Source organism: Argopecten irradians, chromosome 5, assembly GCF_041381155.1.
Source record: "Argopecten irradians isolate NY chromosome 5, Ai_NY, whole genome shotgun sequence".
In the NCBI taxonomy this organism is placed as follows: domain Eukaryota; kingdom Metazoa; phylum Mollusca; class Bivalvia; order Pectinida; family Pectinidae; genus Argopecten; species Argopecten irradians.
Window position 1 is genome coordinate 39221362 of NC_091138.1, and position 24746 is coordinate 39246107.

The 24746-nt window shown below is 37.9% G+C and overlaps 1 protein-coding gene across 1 annotated transcript in view; it reads left to right on the plus strand.

Annotated features, from left to right (window-relative positions):
* The window catches only part of LOC138324415 (leucine-rich repeat serine/threonine-protein kinase 1-like), a 55393-nt gene that overhangs the window by 21366 nt on the left and 9281 nt on the right, over window positions 1-24746 (plus strand). Inside the window, exons 13-32 of the mRNA XM_069269480.1 lie at window positions 6099-6248; window positions 6761-6883; window positions 7414-7678; window positions 9455-9587; window positions 10484-10531; window positions 13814-13908; window positions 14369-14469; window positions 15358-15379; window positions 15852-16051; window positions 16555-17480; window positions 17891-18065; window positions 18379-18492; window positions 18693-18758; window positions 19176-19412; window positions 19671-19922; window positions 20374-20496; window positions 20873-21089; window positions 21513-21640; window positions 23066-23163; window positions 23556-23804. Of these exons, the coding sequence (XP_069125581.1) occupies window positions 6099-6248; window positions 6761-6883; window positions 7414-7678; window positions 9455-9587; window positions 10484-10531; window positions 13814-13908; window positions 14369-14469; window positions 15358-15379; window positions 15852-16051; window positions 16555-17480; window positions 17891-18065; window positions 18379-18492; window positions 18693-18758; window positions 19176-19412; window positions 19671-19922; window positions 20374-20496; window positions 20873-21089; window positions 21513-21640; window positions 23066-23163; window positions 23556-23804 (3722 nt within the window). The remainder of the gene's footprint in view (window positions 1-6098; window positions 6249-6760; window positions 6884-7413; window positions 7679-9454; window positions 9588-10483; window positions 10532-13813; window positions 13909-14368; window positions 14470-15357; window positions 15380-15851; window positions 16052-16554; window positions 17481-17890; window positions 18066-18378; window positions 18493-18692; window positions 18759-19175; window positions 19413-19670; window positions 19923-20373; window positions 20497-20872; window positions 21090-21512; window positions 21641-23065; window positions 23164-23555; window positions 23805-24746) is intronic.

Consider the following 24746-nt stretch of genomic DNA (forward strand, 5'->3'; position numbering starts at 1 on the left):
GTGAGAGCAGTAAGACATGACATGTGAGAGAGCAGTAAGACATGACAAATGAGACCAGTAAGACATGACATGTGAGACCAGTAAGACATGACAAGTGAGAGCAGTAAGACATGACATGTGAGAGCAGTAAGACATGACATGTGAGAGCAGTAAGACATGACATGTGAGAGCAGTAAGACATGACATGTGAGAGCAGTAAGACATGACATGTGAGAGCAGTAAGACATGACATGTGAGAGCAGTAAGACATGACATGTGAGAGCAGTAAGACATGACATGTGAGAGCAGTAAGACATGACATGTGAGAGCAGTAAGACATGACATGTGAGAGCAGTAAGACATGACATGTGAGAGCAGTAAGGCATGACATGTGAGGACAGTAAGACATGACATGTGAGAGCAGTAAGACATGACATGTGAGAGCGGTAAGACATGACATGTGAGAGCAGTAAGACATGACATGTGAGAGCAGTAAGGCATGACATGTGAGGACAGTAAGACATGACATGTGATAGCAGTAAGACATGACATGTGAGAGCAGTAAGACATGACATGTGAGAGCAGTAAGACATGACATGTGAGAGCGGTAAGACATGACATGTGAGAGCAGTAAGACATGTAATGTGAGAGCAGTAAGACATGTAATGTGAGAGCAGTAAGACATGACATGTGAGAGCAGTAAGACATGACATGTGAGAGCAGTAAGACATGTAATGTGAGAGCAGTAAGACATGACATGTGAGAGCGGTAAGACATGACATGTGAGGACAGTAAGACATGTAATGTGAGAGCAGTAAGGCATGATATGTGAGAGCGGTAAGACATGACATGTGAGAGCAGTAAGACATGACATGTGAGAGCAGTAAAACATGTAATGTGAGAGCAGTAAGACATGACAGGTAAGAGCAGTAAGACAAAACATGTGAGAGCAGTAAGGCATGATATGTGAGAGCAGTAAGACATATATACCTGTGAGAGCAGTAAGACATGACATGTGAGAGCAGTAAGACATGACATGTGAGAGCAGTGAAACATGACATGTGAGAGCAGTAAGACATGACATGTGAGAGCAGTAAGACATGTCATGTGAGAGCAGTAGACATGACATGTGAGAGCAGTAAGACATACCTGTGAGAGCAGTAAGACATGACATGTGAGAGCAGTAAGACATGACATGTGAGAGGGGTAAAACATGACATGTGAGAGCAGTAAGACATATATGTGAGAGCAGTAAGACATGACATTTGAGAGCAGTAAGACATGACATCTGAGAGCAGTAAGACATGTCATGTGAGAGCAGTAAGACATGACATGTGAGAATAGTAAGACATACCTGTGAGAGCAGTAAAGCATGATATGTGAGAGCAGTAAGACATGACATGTGAGAGTAGAAAGACATGGCATATGAAAGCAGTAAGACATGACATGTGAAAGCAGTAAGACATGACATGTGAGAGCAGTAAGACATGACATGTGAGAGAAGTAAGACATGACATGTGAGAGCAGTAAGACAAGACATGTGAGAGTAGTAAGGCATGACATGTGAGGACAGTAAGACATGACATGTGAGAGCAGTAAGACATGACATGTGAGAGCAGTAAGACATGACATGTGAAAGTAGAAAGACATGACATGTGAAAGCAGTAAGACATGACATGTGAGAGCGGTAAGACATGACATGTGAGAGCAGTAAAACATGTAATGTGAGAGCAGTAAGACATGACATGTGAGAGCAGTAAGACATGACATGTGAGAGCGGTAAGACATGACATGTGAGAGCAGTAAGACATACCTGTGAGAGCAGTAAGACATGACATGTGAGAGCAGTTAGAATTGACATGTGAGAGCAGTAAGACATGACATGTGAGAGCAGTGAGACATATCTGTGAGACCAGTAAGACATGACATGTGAGAGTAGTAAGACATGACATTTGAGAGCAGTAAGACATGACATCTGAGAGCAGTAAGACATGTCATGTGAGAGCAGTAAGACATGACATGTGAGAATAGTAAGACATACCTGTGAGAGCAGTAAAGCATGATATGTGAGAGCAGTAAGACATGACATGTGAGAGTAGAAAGACATGGCATATGAAAGCAGTAAGACATGACATGTGAGAGCAGTAAGACATGACATGTGAGAGCAGTAAGACATGACATGTGAGAGCAGTAAGACATGACATGTGAGAGCAGTAAGACATGACATGTGAGAGCAGTAAGACATGACATGTGAGAGCAGTAAGACATGACATGTGAGAGCAGTAAGACATGTAATGTGAGAGCAGTAAGACATGACATGTGAGAGCGGTAAGACATGACATGTGAGGACAGTAAGACATGTAATGTGAGAGCAGTAAGGCATGATATGTGAGAGCGGTAAGACATGACATGTGAGAGCAGTAAGACATGACATGTGAGAGCAGTAAAACATGTAATGTGAGAGCAGTAAGACATGACAGGTAAGAGCAGTAAGACAAAACATGTGAGAGCAGTAAGGCATGATATGTGAGAGCAGTAAGACATATATACCTGTGAGAGCAGTAAGACATGACATGTGAGAGCAGTAAGACATGACATGTGAGAGCAGTAAAACATGACATGTGAGAGCAGTAAGACATGACATGTGAGAGCAGTAAGACATGTCATGTGAGAGCAGTAGACATGACATGTGAGAGCAGTAAGACATACATGTGAGAGCAGTAAGACATGACATGTGAGAGCAGTTAGAATTGACATGTGAGAGCAGTAAGACATGACATGTGAGAGCAGTAAGACATATCTGTGAGACCAGTAAGACATGACATGTGAGAGTAGTAAGACATGACATTTGAGAGCAGTAAGACATGACATGTGAGAGCAGTAAGACATGTCCTGTGAGAGCAGTAAGACATGACATGTGAGAATAGTAAGACATACCTGTGAGAGCAGTAAGGCATGATATGTGAGAGCAGTAAGACATGACATGTGAGAGTAGAAAGACATGACATGTGAAAGCAGTAAGACATGACATGTGAAAGCAGTAAGACATGGCATGTGAGAGCAGTTAAGACATGACATGTGAGAGCAGTAAGACATGTCATTTGAGAGCAGTAAGACAAGACATGTGAGAGCAGTAAGGCATGACATGTGAGGACAGTAAGACATGACATGTGAGGACAGTAAGACATGACATGTGAGAGCAGTAAGACATGACATGTGACAGCAGTAAGACATGACATGTGATAGCAGTAAGACATGACATGTGAGAGCAGTAAGACATGACATGTGAGAGCAGTAAGACATGACATGTGAGAGCGGTAAGACATGACATGTGAGAGCAGTAAGACATGACATGTGAGAGCAGTAAGACATGACATGTGAGAGCAGTAAGACATGACATGTGAGAGCAGTAAGACATGACATGTGAGAGCAGTAAGACATGACATGTGAGAGCAGTAAGACATGTAATGTGAGAGCAGTAAGACATGACATGTGAGAGCGGTAAGACATGACATGTGAGGACAGTAAGACATGTAATGTGAGAGCAGTAAGGCATGATATGTGAGAGCGGTAAGACATGACATGTGAGAGCAGTAAGACATGTAATGTGAGAGCAGTAAGACATGACATGTAAGAGCAGTAAGACAAAACATGTGAGAGCAGTAAGGCATGATATGTGAGAGCAGTAAGACATATATACCTGTGAGAGCAGTAAGACATGACATGTGAGAGCAGTAAGACATGACATGTGAGAGCAGTAAAATATGACATGTGAGAGCAGTAAGACATGACATGTGAGAGCAGTAAGACATGTCATGTGAGAGCAGAAGACATGACATGTGAGAGCAGTAAGACATACCTGTGAGAGCAGTAAGACATGACATGTGAGAGCAGTTAGAATTGACATGTGAGAGCAGTAAGACATGATATGTGAGAGTAGAAAGACATGACATGTGAGAGCAGTAAGACATGACATGTGAGACCAGTAAGACATGACATGTGAGGACAGTAAGACATGACATGTGATAGCAGTAAGACATGACATGTGAGAGCGGTAAGACATGTAATGTGAGAGCAGTAAGACATGACATGTGAGAGCGGTAAGACATGACATGTGAGAACAGTAAGACATGACATGTGAGACCAGTAAGACATGACATGTGAGAACAGTAAGACATGACATGTGAGACCAGTAAGACATGTAATGTGAGAGCAGTAAGACATGACATGTGAGAGCGGTAAGACATGACATGTGAGAGCAGTAAGACATGACATGTGAGAGCAGTAAGACATGACATGTGAGAGCAGTTAAGACATGACATGTGAGAGCAGTTAAGACATGACATGTGAGAGCAGTAAGACATGTCATGTGAGAGCAGTAAGACATGACATGTGAGAGCAGTAAGACATGACATGTGAGAGCAGTAAGACATACCTGTGAGAGCAGTAAGACATGACATGTGAGAGCAGTAAGACATGACATGTGAGAGCAGTAAGACATGACATGTGAGAGCAGTAAGACATGACATGTGATAGCAGTAAGACATGACATGTGAGAGCAGTAAGACATGTAATGTGAGAGCAGTAAGACATGTAATGTGAGAGCAGTAAGACATACCTGTGAGAGCTGTAAGACATGACATGTGACAGCAGTGAGACATGACATGTGAGAGCAGTAAGACATGACATGTGAGAGCAGTAAGACATGACATGTGAGAGCAGTAAGACATGACATGTGAGAGCAGTAAGACATGACATGTGAGAGCAGTAAGACATACCTGTGAGAGCAGTAAGACATGACATGTGAGAGCAGTAAGACATGACATGTGAGAGCAGTAAGACATGACATGTGAGAGCAGTAAGACATGACATGTGAGAGCAGTAAGACATGACATGTGAGAGCAGTAAGACATGACATGTGAGAGCAGTAAGACATGACATGTGAGAGCAGTAAGACATGACATGTGAGAGCAGTAAGACATGACATGTGAGAGCAGTAAGACATGACATGTGAGAGCAGTAAGACATGACATGTGAGAGCAGTAAGACATGACATGTGAGAGCAGTAAGGCATGACATGTGAGGACAGTAAGACATGACATGTGATAGCAGTAAGACATGACATGTGAGAGCAGTAAGACATGACATGTGAGAGCAGTAAGACATGACATGTGAGGACAGTAAGACATGACATGTGAGAGCAGTAAGACATGACATGTGAGGACAGTAAGACATGTAATGTGAGAGCAGTAAGACATGACATGTGAGAGCGGTAAGACATGACATGTGAGAGCAGTAAGACATGACATGTGAGAGCAGTAAGACATGACATGTGAGAGCAGTAAGACATGACATGTGAGAGCAGTAAGACATGACATGTGAAAGCAGTAAGACATGTAATGTGAGAGCAGTAAGACATGTATTGTGAGAGCAGTAAGGCATGACATGTGAGGACAGTAAGACATGACATGTGATAGCAGTAAGACATGTCATGTGAGAGCAGTAAGACATGACAAGTGAGAGCAGTAAGACATGACATGTGAGAGCAGTAAGACATGACATGTGAGAGCAGTAAGACATGATATGTGAGACCAGTAAGACATGACATGTGAGAGCAGTAAGACATGACATGTGAGAGCAGTAAGACATGACATGTGAGAGCAGTAAGACATGACATGTGAGAGCAGTAAGAAATGACATGTGAGAGCAGTAAGGCATGATATGTGAGAGCAGTAAGATATACAGGTGAGGTCAAAATAATGCATTTTAAGTACAGTAGGTTTTGCATATTGTATATCATTGAAAGTTAGTTTGTTATTAACATGTTTTACTTAGGAAGTTTATTTGTATGAAATCAGTAACACAAGTAGTCCACTTGTATAAGACATAATATGTGGGAGCGTACATGTTATACCATTAGTCTGTGACTGCTATTGATGTATCATCTTCTAATACTGGATGTACCGGTATGACTACTCTGATGGTTCCTGTATTGTAGCATGATGGGCTTCATTTTAAGGGTGTTGTTTCCAGGCTGTGTTCAGACAAGATTTGAATGAGTTCAGAATCTTGGTAGTTATCACCATTGATGATTGACTATTCTTTATATATTTTGACAGCACTGGATAGAGCGAAGAGATAAGAAAGCCCTCCCTAATGACGATGACACACCTCTATCTACTGTGGGCATTGATATACATGAGGTGGTTATTGGAGAGAATAGGGAGCATGGCCCCATCACCTTCAGGACGTGGGACTTTGGAGGACAGGTAAATATCATCAACTGTAGGTAAATATCATCAACTGTAGGTAAATATCATCAATTGTAGGTAAATATCATCAACTGTAGGTAAATGTAGGTAAATATCAACTGTAGGTAAATATCATCAACTGTAGGTAAATATCACCAACTGTAGGTAAATATCATCAACTGTCGGTAAATATTATCAACAGTAGGTAAACATCATCAACTGTAAAACATGTACCACATATTTAACAGATGTTTCAGAATTATTGTAAAAGCATATTGTTTATACTTCGAGGAATATGTCCTTTATGTATGAAAAAAAACTACAATGCTGTCTTATTTTATGTATTTTATCAGTTTTATCAAATCACATAGTAACTGTGTTGACTGTTTTGTAGAAAGAATATTATACTATCTACAAGTATTTTTCTGTTGCCATGGTATCTGTGTTGATTGTACTTTGTAGAAAGAGTATTATGCTACCCATCAGTATTTTTCTGTTGTCATGGTATCTGTGTTGATTGTACTTTGTAGAAAGAATACTATGCTACCCATCAGTATTTTCTGTCGGCACGATCACTGTATCTGGTCATGTGGAAACTGACCGATGGAGAGAAGGGAGTACAGAGTATGTGGCAGTGGCTGGTCAACATACAGGTAGGTAACATCACAATCGAATGACTGGCCATGAAAAACCCATGAACAGAAACCCCATAAAAACTCCATAAAACATCCACAAATAATCCATGAAAACCCATGAAAATATCATGTATTCAGGGCTATCAATTTTACATATATATTTGAAATATCATTGCAATTAAAAATAGGTACACCTTAAAATCATTACATTAAAATTGTTTCATGAGTGCATCAGACAAATATCAGATTTGAATTTATGTTACATGGGTTATTCATGGGTTCATCTAAAAACATGCCACTTTTTTTTCCATCTTCCCATGAAAACATTCAAATTTATTTTCATGGCATGGTTTCATGGTTTCAATTGGAATTTTAATTCAACTTCATTAATATTTTGTAGATTGTACTTCTAGTAGTGTTGGAGTTAAGAATGAAGCATATATATGTTGTATTTTTCTGAAATTTTAAGTTTTAGGAAAAAGATGATTGATTTATATGAAAAAATGCAATTTTACCTATTGTCTTCTATGATGTATGAATTGTTAAAGGCGAGGGCTCCAGGGTCGCCTGTGATCATCATTGGTACACACAAGGACGTGCTGGAGGCTCGTGCCACCAAGAAGAACTTTACAGAGAACTGGGAGGAGGATCTGAACAAACTTATAGATCAACAGTTTTGTCACGTGGAGGAGCCCGACAAATGTGGACTTCCAAACATTATCGACCGTATCAACATCAACACCCGGAGTCGTCGGGATGTCAACAAACTCATCGACTGTATCTATAACACTGTGTTTGAACTGAAACATCCACGTAAGTTTGCATCGCTAAGGTGTTGGTGAATTTTTCTCTGACTTTCCTTCACCATTTTAAATAAACACATTCTAAACGACATGTACTGGATGTTAATGGGACAGGATATCAAAACAAATTACAGTAAAACCCCTCTAACTCAAACCCGGATTCCTCTAATACCCCCTATTTGTCGAACTGGTCGTACGGTCCTGACCGTCTCCCTATATAATCTATGTAACAAAACCCCGGACAGCTCGAACAGCTATTCGTCGATTACCCCTTATTCCTCGAACAGAAAAATGTCCCCGTTTCATCAAATACATAGTATTTACCCATGTATTCGTCGAACAGGTGTTCGGCCCTTGAGATTTTTTTTACCTGTGTCACACCTGACTGCACCGACTGACATGGATAATTGCTCACGATTTTGTGTTTATACAGTTGGAGTGTAAGCGTTTAGGTAAATTAAGGGATTAACGGTGTCATTATTACCAACCTACACGATCACAAGTCGTTGTTTGATGCTAACTTTATTTGAATATTTCAGAAAAGGCATTAAGTTATTGATGTTTCTTTCGTAATAATCTTCGATGTAAATACGAAAATCGAAAGTTGTTAATAGAAAGTACGCATTGTGAAATGACAAAAGAAGCGGAAGATATTACTGACGTCTGCCTAATTATAAAAGTTTATTTTTTTAAATTTCTTTGTTGTTTCATTCGACAGGCTGACAACAATGTTTTTATCAAAATATGTAAACAATATCAAACGATATATATATGCAAAGTACATTTTATCAGTACGTTCCGTATCTTTTCCCGTAAATTGTATTTTGTAACACATGTAACCCAATGTTACGCTTTTACTGAATAGACATCTATAGATATCATTTCTAATGTTCGTAAATATGCTGGTTAATAACTTTATTGTGAGGTTGTATTTTGTAAATGTTTTAAATGATTTGTGATAATTAAACAATAGAAAATGTACTCCTTGTTGATCAATATGGATTGTACATTGACCTAGATGAAGATCGCTTACTCTGCTGTGAATGACATTTGATTTAGGGCTTTCTTGTTAGCTTTTTCAAACGCTAAATTGATGTTATACATTTTTTTTCAGCTTGATATAGCTATCAATAAAACACTTAAATAAAGAAATCCAAAATGCTGAAAGATAGAGTAATTAAAATGTCATTGTCGTGCATTATTTATCATAGCTTGAGACCGGACATTTCGACTGTAGATCATGACCAACCTCGGATGAGTCGAATACCCTGTATTCCTCGAACTATTGACCTGGCCCCGATTTCTCGAACCAAACTTAAGTCCCAAACTGACTTAAGTCTTTAGTTTTCATATAAGTTACATAAGGAGAAAAACTTAAGTTTTGACTTAAGTCTGCACTTTTGTTTCGAGAAATCGGCGCCTGGTCCCCTGCTGTTCGAGTTATAGGGGTTTTACTGTACTTAACAAACCAAATGGACAAAATTCACCGTGTTTATTTATGGCATCATACACAATGATAGTATCATTCAAATTGAAAAATGGATTTTAAGCCTATTGTATCAGCCAATTCATAATGCGAAATATGTATTTTGAATCTTTATTTGGTCTTCTTATGAAAATATTGAATTTTTTTTTTTTATTTCAATCTATGAAATGAAGACATTGTATGTGTAATATGCAACACAAACTTTTAGCTTGATGAAATATCTATTCAATCTTCAAATTGTTGTTTGATCCCAAAGGAAAATGAGAGTAATTTTGCACCATTATCAATCAATGGTTATAGGGAGACGTCAGGAGAAACTTCTCCGCCACAAGATCCCAAAGAAATACCTCTTACTGAAGGAGATTGTGCAGGAACTAGCCGTGGAGCGGGAGAGAGAGAAGAAGGACCCAGTCCTGGATAAGGATTCCTACCTGTATGTATCCATGGTAACACTAAACGAATATACACTTTTTACTATGGTTTTGTTAAATTTTCAGTAGTTTAAAAAAGGCAATTTAACCTCTTGATCAAAGACTGGCTAGCTAATCCTGTCTAAACTCCATACCAATCCTTCAAAGTAATCTCAGAATACTGTCAACAAACACTTTTTTGGCGGGGATTAAATTTTGCATATTTGTCTGGCAAGTAGTAATAGCTAAACTTAAAGATAATGAGGTTTGACTACATTCGTACTCTTGTTTTTGTACTCTAGATCTTATATCAAGTAGATTATGTCAGTTATATAGTTGATACAACACTAATTGATAATGCTTTTATTTTGTATAATTTTGTTTATTGCATGTCAAATTTTATTTTATTTTCAAATTCAGTTATTTACATTTTAGATTTCATTGCATTTAAATGCATGCTGTTTTATTAATTTCAACTTTATGTTCAATTTACCATATGCTTTGCCTATATTTGCGTCTAACTTCTAATTTTTTCCAATACATGTGTACTAAAAAATGGGAATATAATGTACCAATATTTGACTTGTTATCCAAAAAGGTGATGTTTGATTGAATCAGAAAATACAGAGAATATTAAGAAAATGTTTTTACAGAAAGTTTCATTTACTTATTCCATTTTGCCTATTACAGAGTTACCTCCCTTGCAGGTATATATCAATTGTGACGTCATTATTAAGTAAGCGAAATTCATGTCATTTTCTCTGTTCACAGACACATGACGTCACAATCTATACCTACCCGCAAGGGCAGATAACTCTGTATTATGCAAATAAAAAATAAGTTCTGCTTCAAAACATCAGAATAAGAACATCAATTGTCCTGAACAACGTATTTAAGATAAAAGTTATCCCCTTTCCAGCGCCATGGTGATGCACAAAATCTTCAACCTGACTGGAGATGAGGCTAAGTAAGAAGGAAGCACATCTGCATCATCATTACAACTATCAATACAATGTATTTCTGTTGGCTTCAGCACCACCTCAAAACCAGACCTTGATATAGGGAGGGGTGTGTGTTTCTGTATAGTTCTACCTCAAAATCAGACCTTGATATAGGGAAGGGTGTGTGTTTCTGTACAGTTCTACCTCAAAATCAGACCTTTATATAGGGAGGGGTGTGTGTTTCTGTACAGTTCTACCTCAAAATCAGACCTTGGTATAGGGAAGGGTGTGTGTTTCTGTTCAGTTCTACCTCAAAATCAGACCTTGATATAGGGAAGGGTGTGTGTGTTTCTGTATAGTTCTACCTCAAAATCAGACCTTTATATAGGGAAGGGTGTGTGTTTCTGTACAGTTCCACCTCAAAATCAAACCTTTATATAGGGAGGGGTGTGTGTTTCTGTACAGTTCTACCTCAAAATCAGACCTTTATATAGGGAGGGGTGTGTGTTTCTGTACAGTTCTACCTCAAAATCAGACCTTGATATAGGGAGGGGTGTGTGTTTCTGTATAGTTCTACCTCAAAATCAGACCTTGATATAGGGAGGGGTGTGTGTTTCTGTATAGTTCTACCTCAAAATCAAACCTTGATATAGGGAGGGAGTGTGTGTTTCTGTACAGTTCTACATCAAAATCAGACCTTGATATAGGGAGGGATGTGTGTTTCTACCTCAAAATCAGACCTTGATATAGTGAGGGGTGTGTGTTTCTGTACAGTTCTACCTCAAAATCAGACCTTGATATAGGGAGAGGTGTGTGTTTCTGTACAGTTCTACCTCAAAATCAGACCTTGATATAGGGAGGGATGTGTGTTTCTGTATAGTTCCACCTCAAAATCAGACCTTGATATAGGAAGGGAGTGTGTGTTTCTTTATCATTCCACCTCAAAATCAGACCTTGATATAGGGAGGGAGGGTCTGTTTCTTTACAGGGCTACCTCAAAATCAGACCTTTATAAAGGGAGGGGTGTGTGTTTCTGTACAGTTCCACCTCAAAATCAGACCTTTATATAGGGAGGGGTGTGTGTTTCTTTACAGTTCCACCTCAAAATCAGACCTTGATATAGGAAGGGAGTGTGTGTTTCTTTATCATTCCACCTCAAAATCAGACCTTGATATAGGAAGGGAGTGTGTGTTTCTTTAACAGTCCACCTCAAAATCAGACCTCGATATATGGAGGAAGATATGTTTCTTTACAGTTTCACCTCAAAATCAGACCTTGATATACATTGTAGAGAGGGAGGGTCTGTTTCTTTACAGTTCTACCTCAAAATCAGACCTTTATATAGGGAGGGGTGTGTGTTTCTGTACAGTTTTTCCTCAAAATCAGACCTTTATAATTTTATATAGGGAGGGGTGTTTGTTTCTTTAAAGTTCCATAACAAATTGTTGTTACTTACTTGGTAATATAATACCAGCAGTTGTAAAATGAATTCATTGTTAGAAGTAAGCTTTAAGTGTTACACAGACTTCATTAATTCACCTTTCTGCATGTTTTCTTCATTACTTTTCACTCCCAATCTTTATTAGTAGCCTGATATTGAGGTGGTGCTTGTTTGGTTTAGAAATATCCATCATTTCCCTTAGATTAGAGACACATGGACAAATGCCATCATAGCTTTCAGAGTGCCATATGATAAACATGGAGAAATGTTTTGGAGCACCATTAAGGGGAAATTCTTGAAGGAAATGATCTGATTTTGAACGGTGTTTCTCTATTGAAGTCATAATTATTCATTGAAGATATTTATGCCTGACCTTTCTATACATACCATAGATATTTTTTAAAAACCTATCCAATTTATGCCATGAAGGTGTATGATTTGCTGTATATTATTACTGGCATGACTGTAGATGGATATTGGTTACACAATTATGATACATAACATATATCCCTGTAGGCCTAATGTAGATAGAGTGAAGGCATGTTTATAATAAAGTGTACACTTGTATATAGATGGGTTTTACAGGAGTTTTTTTTTTCACAGGGGAAAATCGGACAGTTAAAGTCACCAAAAACATACCACTATATATTCATCATGCAATGATTTTCTTTTCTTAAGTGACTAATAACAGTGATGGGACTAACTAACCACATCATTGAAATTAATTCTAACATGTTTAACTGCTTATTGATCTTAAAAAATCTCGACAGCTGTGGCTTTAGTAGTTAAGATATCTACTGTTATTAGTATCTGTGAAAACTGATTCAAAGTAGTTTTGGACCATGAGAAAACCTTTGTACGAAACTGGAACATTACTATTGAATTTCATGAGTTTTACTAAACATAATTTTGGAGTCAAAGTAAAAATAACAATTTTTCACATGCATGCTAGACTGTCCAATCCCTCACAGTGTATCCAACACTGTAGCGGCTTCACCTCTTCATCTTAACATCTCTTACTAACTCACATAACGTACAGTAAAGCTGGGTATTTTCATGACAGCTTCTGTTTAAATTTTTATGGAACACTTATATGTACTTACCATATTCGACTTAATAAGCGCTTAATAGAACCAGTTAAGCATTTGATAAAATTATTATACAAAGCAAGCCATAAATCAATTTGCCAAAAAAATTGAATACAGAAACCATTTATATTTTCTGTCTGCGTTTAATTCAAGGTGAGTCAAAATGAGGCCTCAAAATCAAAAAGAATGAAGGTTGATCCCTAAGAGCGACAGGGAAGCTTATTGGGTCGAATATGCTAAAAACAAAATATCTATGAAAATTAGATGTAATCATGATACCTGGAAGTGAAATTGGAATTTGTTGAAATTACATTATTTTGTAATGCAAATCCCAAAATAATTTGCCTATATATGGAATGAACCAGCTATACTCCTCCGTAGATATTTTTTCACAATGCTTCTTTAATGAACAATAATATACATGTATATTTGCATCATTCATTCAATAAATCTTAACATACAGAAGTATTACCTCATTTGATAGGTAAATGTTTTTGTCATTCTATTAGTTTTTGTATGTTCATTTACTAATCTGATTCCTAACTTAGATTTAAACACCATAAATCACCTGTTAATATAATGTTGTTGTTTTTTGTGTTTTTTGATGTTGTTTTTTTTCTTCAAAGTCGGATATAAAATACCATTGGAATTTCTGAATGTTTGTATATAAACATATATTGTCACTAACAATTTTTGCTTTTTAGCATGTTGATTATAATATTACACATGTTTTTGAAATACAAATGTTAACTAATTAGGAATCACTTCTCAATTAACAGACTTAAGACAATGCACAAGATGCTTGATAAGGCTGGAGCACTGTTCAGGGATGTGGAGGATGTGGAACAAGGCACTAGGTTTCTTCATGAGAATGGTACGTTAATTAGTCACAGATCTTATAATTAAACACCATTAATTAACAAAACCATGTATTTTCGTGTCACTTAATAATTGATTCAACATAAAAAAATCAAATCTTCACATAAAAACTATTGCAAGTGGTTTCCGGGTCACCTGTGATAAAAATAGTCTTGTAAGGCAACCATATGTAATTAACACATATTGAGGTAATTATCGTTTGTCTTTGGGTTATGATGTACTAGTACGCTCAGATAAATTACTTTCACATATTTCCAAGATCACAGTAGTCCAATGGGTTAATCATCTTAAAGCAACATCTTCACATAATTGAAATCACAGTGACAGAATTATAGTGACATATATTGATTCCCATACAATAAAATAAATAGTTTATTCAATGGAATGACCTTGACCTCCTTTCAAGGTCACACTTCCATGTTAACCATTTATCATTGTTCCTCTACATATTACAGGTATCCTGTTCCACTATGCTGACATCGGCCTGAAGGACCTGTACTTCCTCAACCCCCAGTGGCTGTGTGACCAGCTAGCCCAGGTGGTGGCTGTGGGCCAGGTCAACAACTTCTGTAAAAAAGTTTAAACATGGTCAACATTCTGTAAAAATGTCATATACACATGTCAACAACTTCTGTAAAAACGGTCAGTTATACACATGTCAACAACTTCTGTTAAAAACGGTCAGTTATACACATGTCAACAACTTCTGTAAAAACGGTCAGTATACACATGTCAACAACTTCTGTAAAAACGGTCAGTTATACACATGTCAACAACTTCTGTAAAAACGCTCAGTTATACACATGTCAACAACTTCTGTAAAAACGGTCAGTTATACACCGGTCAACAACTTCTGTAAAAACGGTCAGTTATACACATGTCAACAACTTCTGTCAACAACTTCTGTAAAAACGGTCAGTTATACACATGTCAACAACTTCTGTAAAAACGGTCAGTTATACACCGGTCAACAACTTCTGTAAAAACGGTCAGTTATACACATGTCAACAACTTCTGTAAAAATGGTCAGTTATACACATGTCAACAACTTCTGTAAAAACGGTCAGTTATACACATGTCAACAACTTCTGTAAAAACGGTCAGTTATACACATGTCAACAACTTCTGTAAAAACGGTCAGTTATAACATGTCAACAACTTCTGTAAAAGTCAGTTATATAACAGTCACAAAACGCGAAAAACGCTCAGTTATACACCGGTCAACAACTTCTGTAAAAACGGTCAGTTCTATGTATACACCGGTCAACAACTTCTGTAAAAACGCTCAGTTATACACATGTCAACAACTTCTGTAAAAACAGTCATACACAGTCAACAACTTCTGTAAAAACGCTCAGTTATACACATGTCAACAACTTCTGTAAAAATGGTCAGTTATACACAGGTCAACAACTTCTGTAAAAAAATGGTCAGTTATACACAGGTCAACAACTTCTGTAAAAATGGTCAGTTATACAGTCAACAACTTCTGTAAAAACATTCAGTTATACACATGTCAACAACTTCTGTAAAAACAGTCAGCCATACACGAGTCAACAACTTCTGTAAAAACGGTCAGTTATACACCGGTCAACAACTTCTGTAAAAACGGTCAGTTATACACATGTCAACAACTTCTGTAAAAATGGTCAGTTATACACCGGTCAACAACTTCTGTAAAAATGGTCAGTTATACACAGGTCAACAACTTCTGTAAAAATGGTCAGTTATACACAGGTCAACAACTTCTGTAAAAACGCTCAATTAGTTATACAAAGGTCAACAACTTCTGTAAAAACGGTCATGCATACACCAGTCAACAACTTATGTAAAAACGGACAAACATGCATAGGTCAACAACTTATGTAAAAATGGACAGTCAAACACATTTTACATTTTCTTGTCCATCAGTTATACTTGGATTTTTTACCTAAACAGGTGTGATGAAAGCGGAGAATCTACGGATGTTATTTAAGGAGTCTACCTTCCAGCCGGAGAGTATTGAGCAGTATATCTGTGGACTGTTGGGCAAGTTTGAGGTGGCTTTAGAATTTGACCGCAATAGACTACTGTTACCATCTCTCCTCCCCACAGAACAGGAGTTAGCTTCCAGCATCCGTAGCAACACTGACGTCAGGGTAAGGAATACACAAGTCTAGGTATAATCTCAAGGAGGTGCTAGCTAGCAGTGCAAGGTTGGTTTCATGTAAAAATTAATGGATTTTTCAGTGGAAAAAGGGTATAGAAGTGTAGATGTGTTTGTAGAATTTTTGAAAAAAGATGGAACTGGGATTTGTGTTTAATTTACTTGGTGAGGTAAGATTTGCTAGAATTACTTAGTCTAATTGTTCAAATAAAGAAATGACAGTTAGGTTTTGTTTTATTTTGGAAAAGGAGTTTTGTTTTAGATATGGGATGGGTATTTGTCAATCTGGCATGAACATGTATGTTAAGATATCATAACAGGGTAAATGTTCATGTTCACCTGAATCTGGTACCTTCAGATGGTTGAGAGTAATAAGGTAGTAATAAGCCATGGAATGGGATAGGATTATGAAAGCTGTAGAATATGAATTAGATATTCTATGTGATCTCAGAAAGTGAATGAGGACCTTTTTAACAGAATTGATTTTTATTCCAGATATCTCTGTCAAAACCATGTGACTCAAATGAAGTACAGACGTTTTCCCATTTTCCATTTGGTGCCTCCTTCAGAATGAAACCAGGCAGTAACCAAACAACTCCCTTCTCATCCCTAAAACAACAAGGCTCTCTAGACTCTAGTAATTTTGTACTGTTTAAGACTGAGGCCACTAGTAACAGTATGTTTTCCCTGTGTCGGCTGTACGTGATGACCTACTTCCCGAGTGGGTTCTGGCCACGACTAATCACTCGTATCATGGCAGATAGCACCCTGCACAGCATTGTGGAGAAGTTAGTGAATATACCCCAAGATATTCTTACTGCCTGCACCGCTCTCAGGACAAAGATTCCAAAATGGCAGCCGTGGCAAACGGGCATGAAGCTTCTGTACTACGATACAGCACTATTCTGTATCAAAGAGGTGCTTGGAACATCGGCTGATATGTGCCACTACAACAGATACTCATTCAAGTGTTTTATGGAGGATGATTGGACCAAGATTGATATGATAAACAGCGTTATACTAGAGATCTCTTTCCCCTGTGATTCTCTGGTCTTCCACCTTGCCCAGCACGGTCCGTCACAGGAGAGCCTAGTGATATCACACAGGGAACAGGTCTATCTGGACGAGGGAGCCAAGGCCTGCTTCATGGCCAAGATCACTGCCCACATAGACAACTTATTACACGACTGGTACCCAGACCTAGGGGAGGGACGTTTTAACCAGAACTGTTACGGGCGTTACCTTATAACTCGTATCGTACCATGTCCACACTGTCTACAGCAAGCTGTGGAGGGGGAGAGGAAAGCAGACAATAAAAAAAACTGGCAGTACATTTCACTGACAGATGTACAAAGCTCAATCTCTAGTTCTCAGGAGATGCCGTCCTATACAGAGGATGAACAGCCAGTACCCCAAACAGGGTAAGTACTTAGGGATAACTTTCTAAATTTATAAAAGGTTGGTAGACTTGATATTGGGTCTGCAGCATGCTAGGGTAATTCAGTACATGTATCAAGTTTGTTAATGCCAAGTGTCTAATGACATAATTAGAGAACCAAGGTTTCAGATTTGCTTAAAGATTCCTTTTGATAAGCAAGATTGACAGAAACCTTATATTTTGCTTCTGGGATGCTAAGCAAATAGGCTCTCAGTTTAGTTTAAATTGAAAATGCAAGTATAGTGCTCGAATATGCCAAATCTTCAAACAATTTTTTATTACCAGATACATAATGTAAGTCTTAGAAAGATACTTAGTTTTATGCCTAACAATTGCTGGTTTCCTTGACACCTGTTGCTTATTTCACTTTCTTTGTAACTTGTTTACTACTAGTGATGAAGCAGGTGAAGACAAGAACAATGTCCTGAACTGCTTTGTAGTGGAACGAAGCATTGTTAACTATCTTTGTGGTTACGATGAGATCTGTGATCGCCATGGCAGCGTGTCACCAACATATATGATGTCTGCCGATGGCTCATGTAGGATCCTACACATAGCACCAGATGTGGTAAAGATTTTTCATTTCTGTATTTCTACATGAGCAATACCTGCAGAATTTTCATAAATTATCGGTTTCATAGAGTTAAACTTTACCTTTGATACAAGCTATATACAGTCAAACCTGTCTATAACGACCACTGAAGGGGAGACAGAAAAAACGGTCACAATAGACAGGTTGCCTTTATAGACAGGTTAGGGCTTTCGTGCCAACCAGTGTAGAATGTATCACTACGCAAAAATTTGTAATTTGATCTATTTGATCATGTCGTTGTCAAAACTATTATTGTACGGTTATTAAAAAACATGAGAATACTTTGCAGGTATTTGGTGATTTAGACAGTCAACTTTTGATTGGTTCCTCCGATCACCTGACTCTCGACAGAACACTTGGGCGTGGAGGATTCGGAGATGTTTATGCTGGAACACTGACAAGGGTGAGTTGATCCTTATAATAGTGTGAAGTAACTTGAAATTACACATAAAACCTGTTGATATTTGAAGTTTTCTGACGTTTTAATCAAATTTAATTTTAAGTTTCCAAAAGTAATAAGTTTACAGTTAAACATCATTTGTATAATTATACAGGGAGGAGAAAGCTAATGTGTAATGTCTGTATTGTCTGTTTTGTCTGTAGATAGATGAGCCGAAACGTGATGTAGCGGTAAAGATTCTGTTTGGTTCCAATAAGGACAACCGGAAGGTGTGTTGGTTTGTATCAGTATAAACCATCCATTACTTTTCTTGTTTTATTGACATGAAAAGTACATGTTAAAAAGTTGCTTAAAAGGTGAAAGTGCATTAACTTTTCTCAAAATGGTGGTAGAAATCTTTTGATAATAAGATTTCTTATCATATGCCTATAGAAAAGTCAATTTGTCATGATCTTGACTGACATGCATATCCATATTTGGACATAATTATTGAAACATCTTAGCTGGAAAATAATGATTTCAGATTGAACTTGATAACAGATGTGTTATGTACATCATATTATAACCTTGACATTGATTGCAGGATTATAAATGGGATGAAATGTATAATAGCCAAGCACATAAATTTATTTCATGACCTTGACCTTGGATACACAATCATAAAGTGTAAATGTCCTTTGTTACAGAAGGATCACCTGTACATGCAGCGAGCATGTGACGCCTACCTGACGGCCCGACAGGAAGTGTCCATCCTTCAAGACATCCAACATCATCACATGGTGCCCCTTATAGGGCTCTCCATTACTCCATTAGGGCTCATCCTGGAGCTCGCCCCACACGGCTCACTGAGGGGCATCCTCGACAAACTCAAGAGTGGGGGGCAGAGACTGTCTGTGGCTACCATCAAACAAACCATAATACAGGTAATCAAGCTATTGTACAGGTGAAGAGGTCAAGTTCAGGTAAACTATTCATAATAGGCAGAAATCTTTGCTAGATTTCAAACACAGTTAGTGTTACCCTTGTCCGCTCTGTCCCATCTTTTCCTGTCCTGTGGTGTCATTTTCTAATTTCATGGAGGCCAGGGTATTTATGTATTTGTTAGACTATTTCTAGTTCAACATTTACGTTAATATTTGAAATTAAAATTCTGTTTTAGTATTACTCTGAATCTGTTGCAGGTCTCTGATGCCTTGGCTTACCTACACTTTGGTTCGGTGATCTACCGAGACCTAAAGGCTGATAATGTGTTGGTCTGGAAGATTCCGGCCATGGATAATTCTGGTGACACAGGAATGGTCTTCATAAAACTGGCCGACTACGGCATCAGCCGGTCTGCCTTACCATCAGGCACCAAGGGGTTCGGGGGCACTCCACCCTTCATAGCTCCGGAAATACTACAATATGCTGGCAAACATACCTACACTGAACTGGTGAGTCTCTTATACCAGTACATTCTTCACTCTATCTTACAGTTTTCTGCTTCGCCAAATCTGCATCATCGCTATTATTAAAACTAAATCTGTTTTGAAAAAATAGTCGATAATGAAGATTCATAATGGAAAAGGGACTGTTCCATACATACAATTAATTGTAATAATTAAAAACAAATACTGTTAAACTAAGTTCCTTTTGTGTGCAACCCAAAGTGAAGAGTTAACCTCCACGAATAAATAATTACCAAATTTATATGACTGGAAACACTATGAATTATACATGAAATGAATCAAAATTATGATAAATTATTATTCTGTGAAAATTAATCTGCAGAAACCTGTGAATTTAGCAGATGCAAAAGAAAGTTGTTCAACAATATTAATAACCATACATCTTATGACTTTGATATTTCTCAGATTTGTTATCTGTATCGGTCTTTGATCACAGGTGGATATATTCTCCTTTGGTATGTTTATGTATGAACTGGTGACTTGCTCCAAGCCACTCGAGGATGTCACCAATCCAACGCTGTTTATCTGCCAGAATGGCCGACCCAGTATCTCACCTAAGGTAAGTTGCTGCTTTCAGAACAAAGCTAGATCCAAGAACTGCAAGAACTTTAACTTTCATGATTGAAAGTGTTCATACATCCCTAACATATTCAAAAATATTCAAATGTAAGTATATAGTAGTACCTAGCTAATTTAAACATGCTTCTTTCTTCAATTTTGAGTGTAGTCAAACCTGTTTATAAAGACCACATAGGGAAAAAGAAAAATGGTCTTCACGGCCAGATGGTCTTTATACGCAGGTCAGAATTTTATAATTTTCCATTTGTGACTTCAAAAAATGTGGTCTTATTAAGCAAGTGGTCTTTAAACAGAGGTAGATCACTAAGGCAGGTTTTACTGCATGAAAATTAAATTATACTTTCTTCCTCTCCCAGGAGAAGCAGTATCCTGCCCACTTCCTGGACCTTATGTGTATGTGTTGGTCTCATTTCCCTGCTGAGCGTCCGTCTGCGGCACGGATACGACAGGTAGCAGGTTGTCCACAGTTTACACATCTGATGGACGCCATCTCCATGGATACAGACATGGGTGTACTGGCAGGCTGCTCTGTAGCTGTGGGACCTTACAATGAGGAGGAGGCTTATATGAATGGTAGGGATTCTTTACTGATTACAGATATTTTAATTACAAGTTTCTTAGATCATATGGGTGTGGATCAAATAAACCCCTTATTGCACAACACACAAATCACCTAATCCATAATATTAGCCCCTTTTGATTCATGTAAACATAGTCAGTCATCATATTAAAAGATTGTGTCAGAGGATCTTCTTATGTAAAAATTTACTTTTAGATTTAGGAGGGATTGGGGAAGGGGGTGTAATTGAAAACCAGATTAAGTTTTAATGTTGCAGTTTTAACATTTGCCTGAGAAAATTAAATAATGCATCTCTTTCATTGATAGGGGCTTAATGTGCATAAAAATATCTGAAAGAATGTGATCAATATTCAGAAAATCACAAGAAATTCATCATAGATCTAAAATGATAATTGGCTGATCCTACGTCTGTTTAGATGACACAGAAGAGATACGTAAGCTGCCGAGACATACCCAGGTGTGGCTGAGTACGACGGTTACCAACGGTAACTCCTGTCTGGATGTGTACAGCTACGACACAGATCTACTGGGGAGCACTGTCAAGGTACACCACATGTCAGTTATCCTTCTCCTGTAAAATAAAGATTAGGATGTTATTATATCAGTAATTGTTTTCATGTACTTTCAAACTCCAGATAAATTGGCTGAAGAGCCTGGTCCAATTAAGTTATGTTCAGGACCAAATTCATAAACTGCAGTAAGAGTTAGTGTAAGAATTGGTTTAATACTTACAACAAGACCCAGTTTTCCCATTCCAACCCCAGTGAAGACTTCAAGACATCGACAACTGTGTTAATGACCCTTTTGAAACATTTGCAATGAAATTGAAAATTTTGTATGTGTCCGTCATGAAATTGTGGGCGTATATATTATTATAGACATGTTCTTCCTGTCCCACTTTATAAGTAAATTAGGTATTATGAGCAATCTACATGTTATAGACCCATCTGTGTGACACTGGAGTTCATGTACAGAGACTTTTGGAAACAGCCTTTTAGTAAGGGGAACACTAAACTTGTTAAATTTGTGGCTTGACTGAACAAAACTAAGTTGATTTTGCGGGAAAAGGATGGAGAGGATTCATCTGTGTGCAAGGTTGTAACCAAATTTGGCCACATACATCTATCCGAAGAACTGCAATTGGAAAAACTATGATTGGGCAGTTTTCATAAATAGGGTAAATATAGGTAAACATGCTACTTGTCAGTTTTGGATTGTAAACCAAATTTATAAAACATTTAAGGGGAAAGAACTTGTATTAATTATGGCCTGATCACCCCGGGGGCAGGAGGGGTCCCAATAGGTAGAAAAGTAAATGTACTTAAAACGCTACTTGTCCATTAGTTCTGCATGGTCTTGTAAACAAATTTGCCACAAAATCCTTGTACTTGAACAAATTTGGCCACTCTTTTTCCTCTGAAACTTGGACCGTATAAATTTTGGCTCATGTGGGTCAGGAGGGGGCACGGAATGTAGGAGTATGTCCAGAGTTGTAATGCATCTGTTGTAACGTTTCTTGATCAAGGACGTCAAAATGTAAAATTTGACTTCTTCTCAAAACTGGTAGGGGAACTTTAGACAAGATAACATTTTTTTGACAGACCCCCCGGGGGCAGGGGGCAGTTGATAAATATAGGTAAATCCTATAAATCGCTACTTTTTTAGCACGGACTGTATTGATGTAAACAAGAACATTTTAAAAGTTGTGAAGGGGAACAAACTTGTAAAAATTTTTGCTTTGAGATTTAGGAAAAGGCGGGTGTAATTGAGGTAAATCCTAACAAAAGCTACTGTTATGTTTTGCATTTGACCCTGTAACCAAATTTGGCCAACTTTTCATTTCAGTTTTGGGGAAAAAACTTGTATAAATTTTGGCTCTGACCCCTGAAATAAAGGTGAATTATAGACATGTTCTTCCTGTCCCACTTTATAAGTAAATTAGGTATTAAGAGCTATCTACATGTTATAGACCCATCTGTGTGACACTGGAGTTCAGGTACAGAGACTGGTGGCCGTGGAGGAAATGGTCTGGGTTGTAGATAATCAACACAAAGTCCACATGTACGAGTAAGTAATTGGAGGCAGGACAGGTTATTGAGTGTAGGTTATCAAAAATGGCAGAGAATGTAGGCCAGAGAATTTTGTGGTGAAATGGACAATGTTTGTTCATATATGTGTAATAATGATAGAAATGTGGTGCTTTCTTATGATATCAAGAAAAATATACAAAAGGTATTTCATCAAAAGTTTTTTTTATACATACACAGAAAGAAAGGAAATATTGCTAATGAATAAATGAGCTTAAAACATTTTGATATCTCAAGTACAGTATAACCTTGGAATTTTCATATCAAGAAATGTCCTCAAAAAGGATCAAGTTTTTTTATCTGTACTGAAAAAAAAAAATGAATGCATGAACTGAGAACATGTATGAAATCTTTGGATTGTCCTTGTTTTAGTTGTCTGACCACTAAGGAAGTGGATATTGTCCAGCTTGACCTGATCGATGTAGACCAGTCACTCAGTGGACGATACTTGCCTGGGTGGAATGGAGGTCGTGTGATATTTGTGTTCACATCAAAGACAAAGAAAAATCTGACTGTTGTAAAGTTTCCGATACATCGAGACGACAGGAAAAAATATACTCATGTTACTGTGAAGTTACAGAACCGTGCCCTGTGTGCTTCAGTTGTACAGTCTGGTACAAAGTAAGTCCATTATTCGCCCACCATCCATCAGATTTGGTGGGCTATTCAAATCGCTTTTTGTCCCGTGGTCCGTCCGTCTTTCCGTCCCTTCCTTCCGTCCGTCGGTCCGTTAACAATTCTTGTTATCGCTATTTTTCTCAGAAAGCACTTGAAGGGATTCTTTCTCAAATTTCATAATGTAGGTTCCCCTAGGGCCCTAGTTGTGCATATTGCATATTTGGGACCAATCGGTTAACAAGAATGGCCAGCCAGGCAGCCATCTTGGATTTTTGATACTTAAAGTTTGTTTATCGCTATTTCTCAGAAAGTACTGAAGAGATCTTTCTCAAATTTCATTATGGTAGGTTCCCCTAGAGGCCCTAGTTGTGCATATTGCATTTGGGACCAATCGGTTAACAAGATGGCCGCCAGGCAGCCATCTTGGATTTTGATACTTAAAGTTTGTTATCGCTATTTCTCATAAAGTACTGAAGGATTCTTTCTTCTCAAATTTCCATATGTAGGTTCCCCTATGGCCCTAGTTGAGCATATTGCATTTTGGGACCAATCGGTTCAAACAAGGATGGCCGCCAGGCAGGCCATCTTGGATTTAAATACTTAAAGTTTGTTATCGCTATTTCTCAGAAAGTACTAAAGGGATCTTTCTCAAATTTCATATGTAGCGGTTCCCCTAGGGCCCTAGTTGTGCATATTGCATTTTGGGACAATCGGTTAACAAGATGGCCGCCAGGCAGCCATCTTGGATTTTAATACTTAAAGTTTGTTATCGCTATTTCTCAGAAAGTAAATGAAGGGATCTTTCTCAAATTTCAAATATGTAGGTTCCCATAGGGCCCTAGTTGTGGCATAATGCCATTTTTTTTCTTGGAATCGATCGGTCAACAAAATGGCCACCAGGCAGCCATCTTGGATTTGATAGTTAAAGATTAATATCGCTATTTC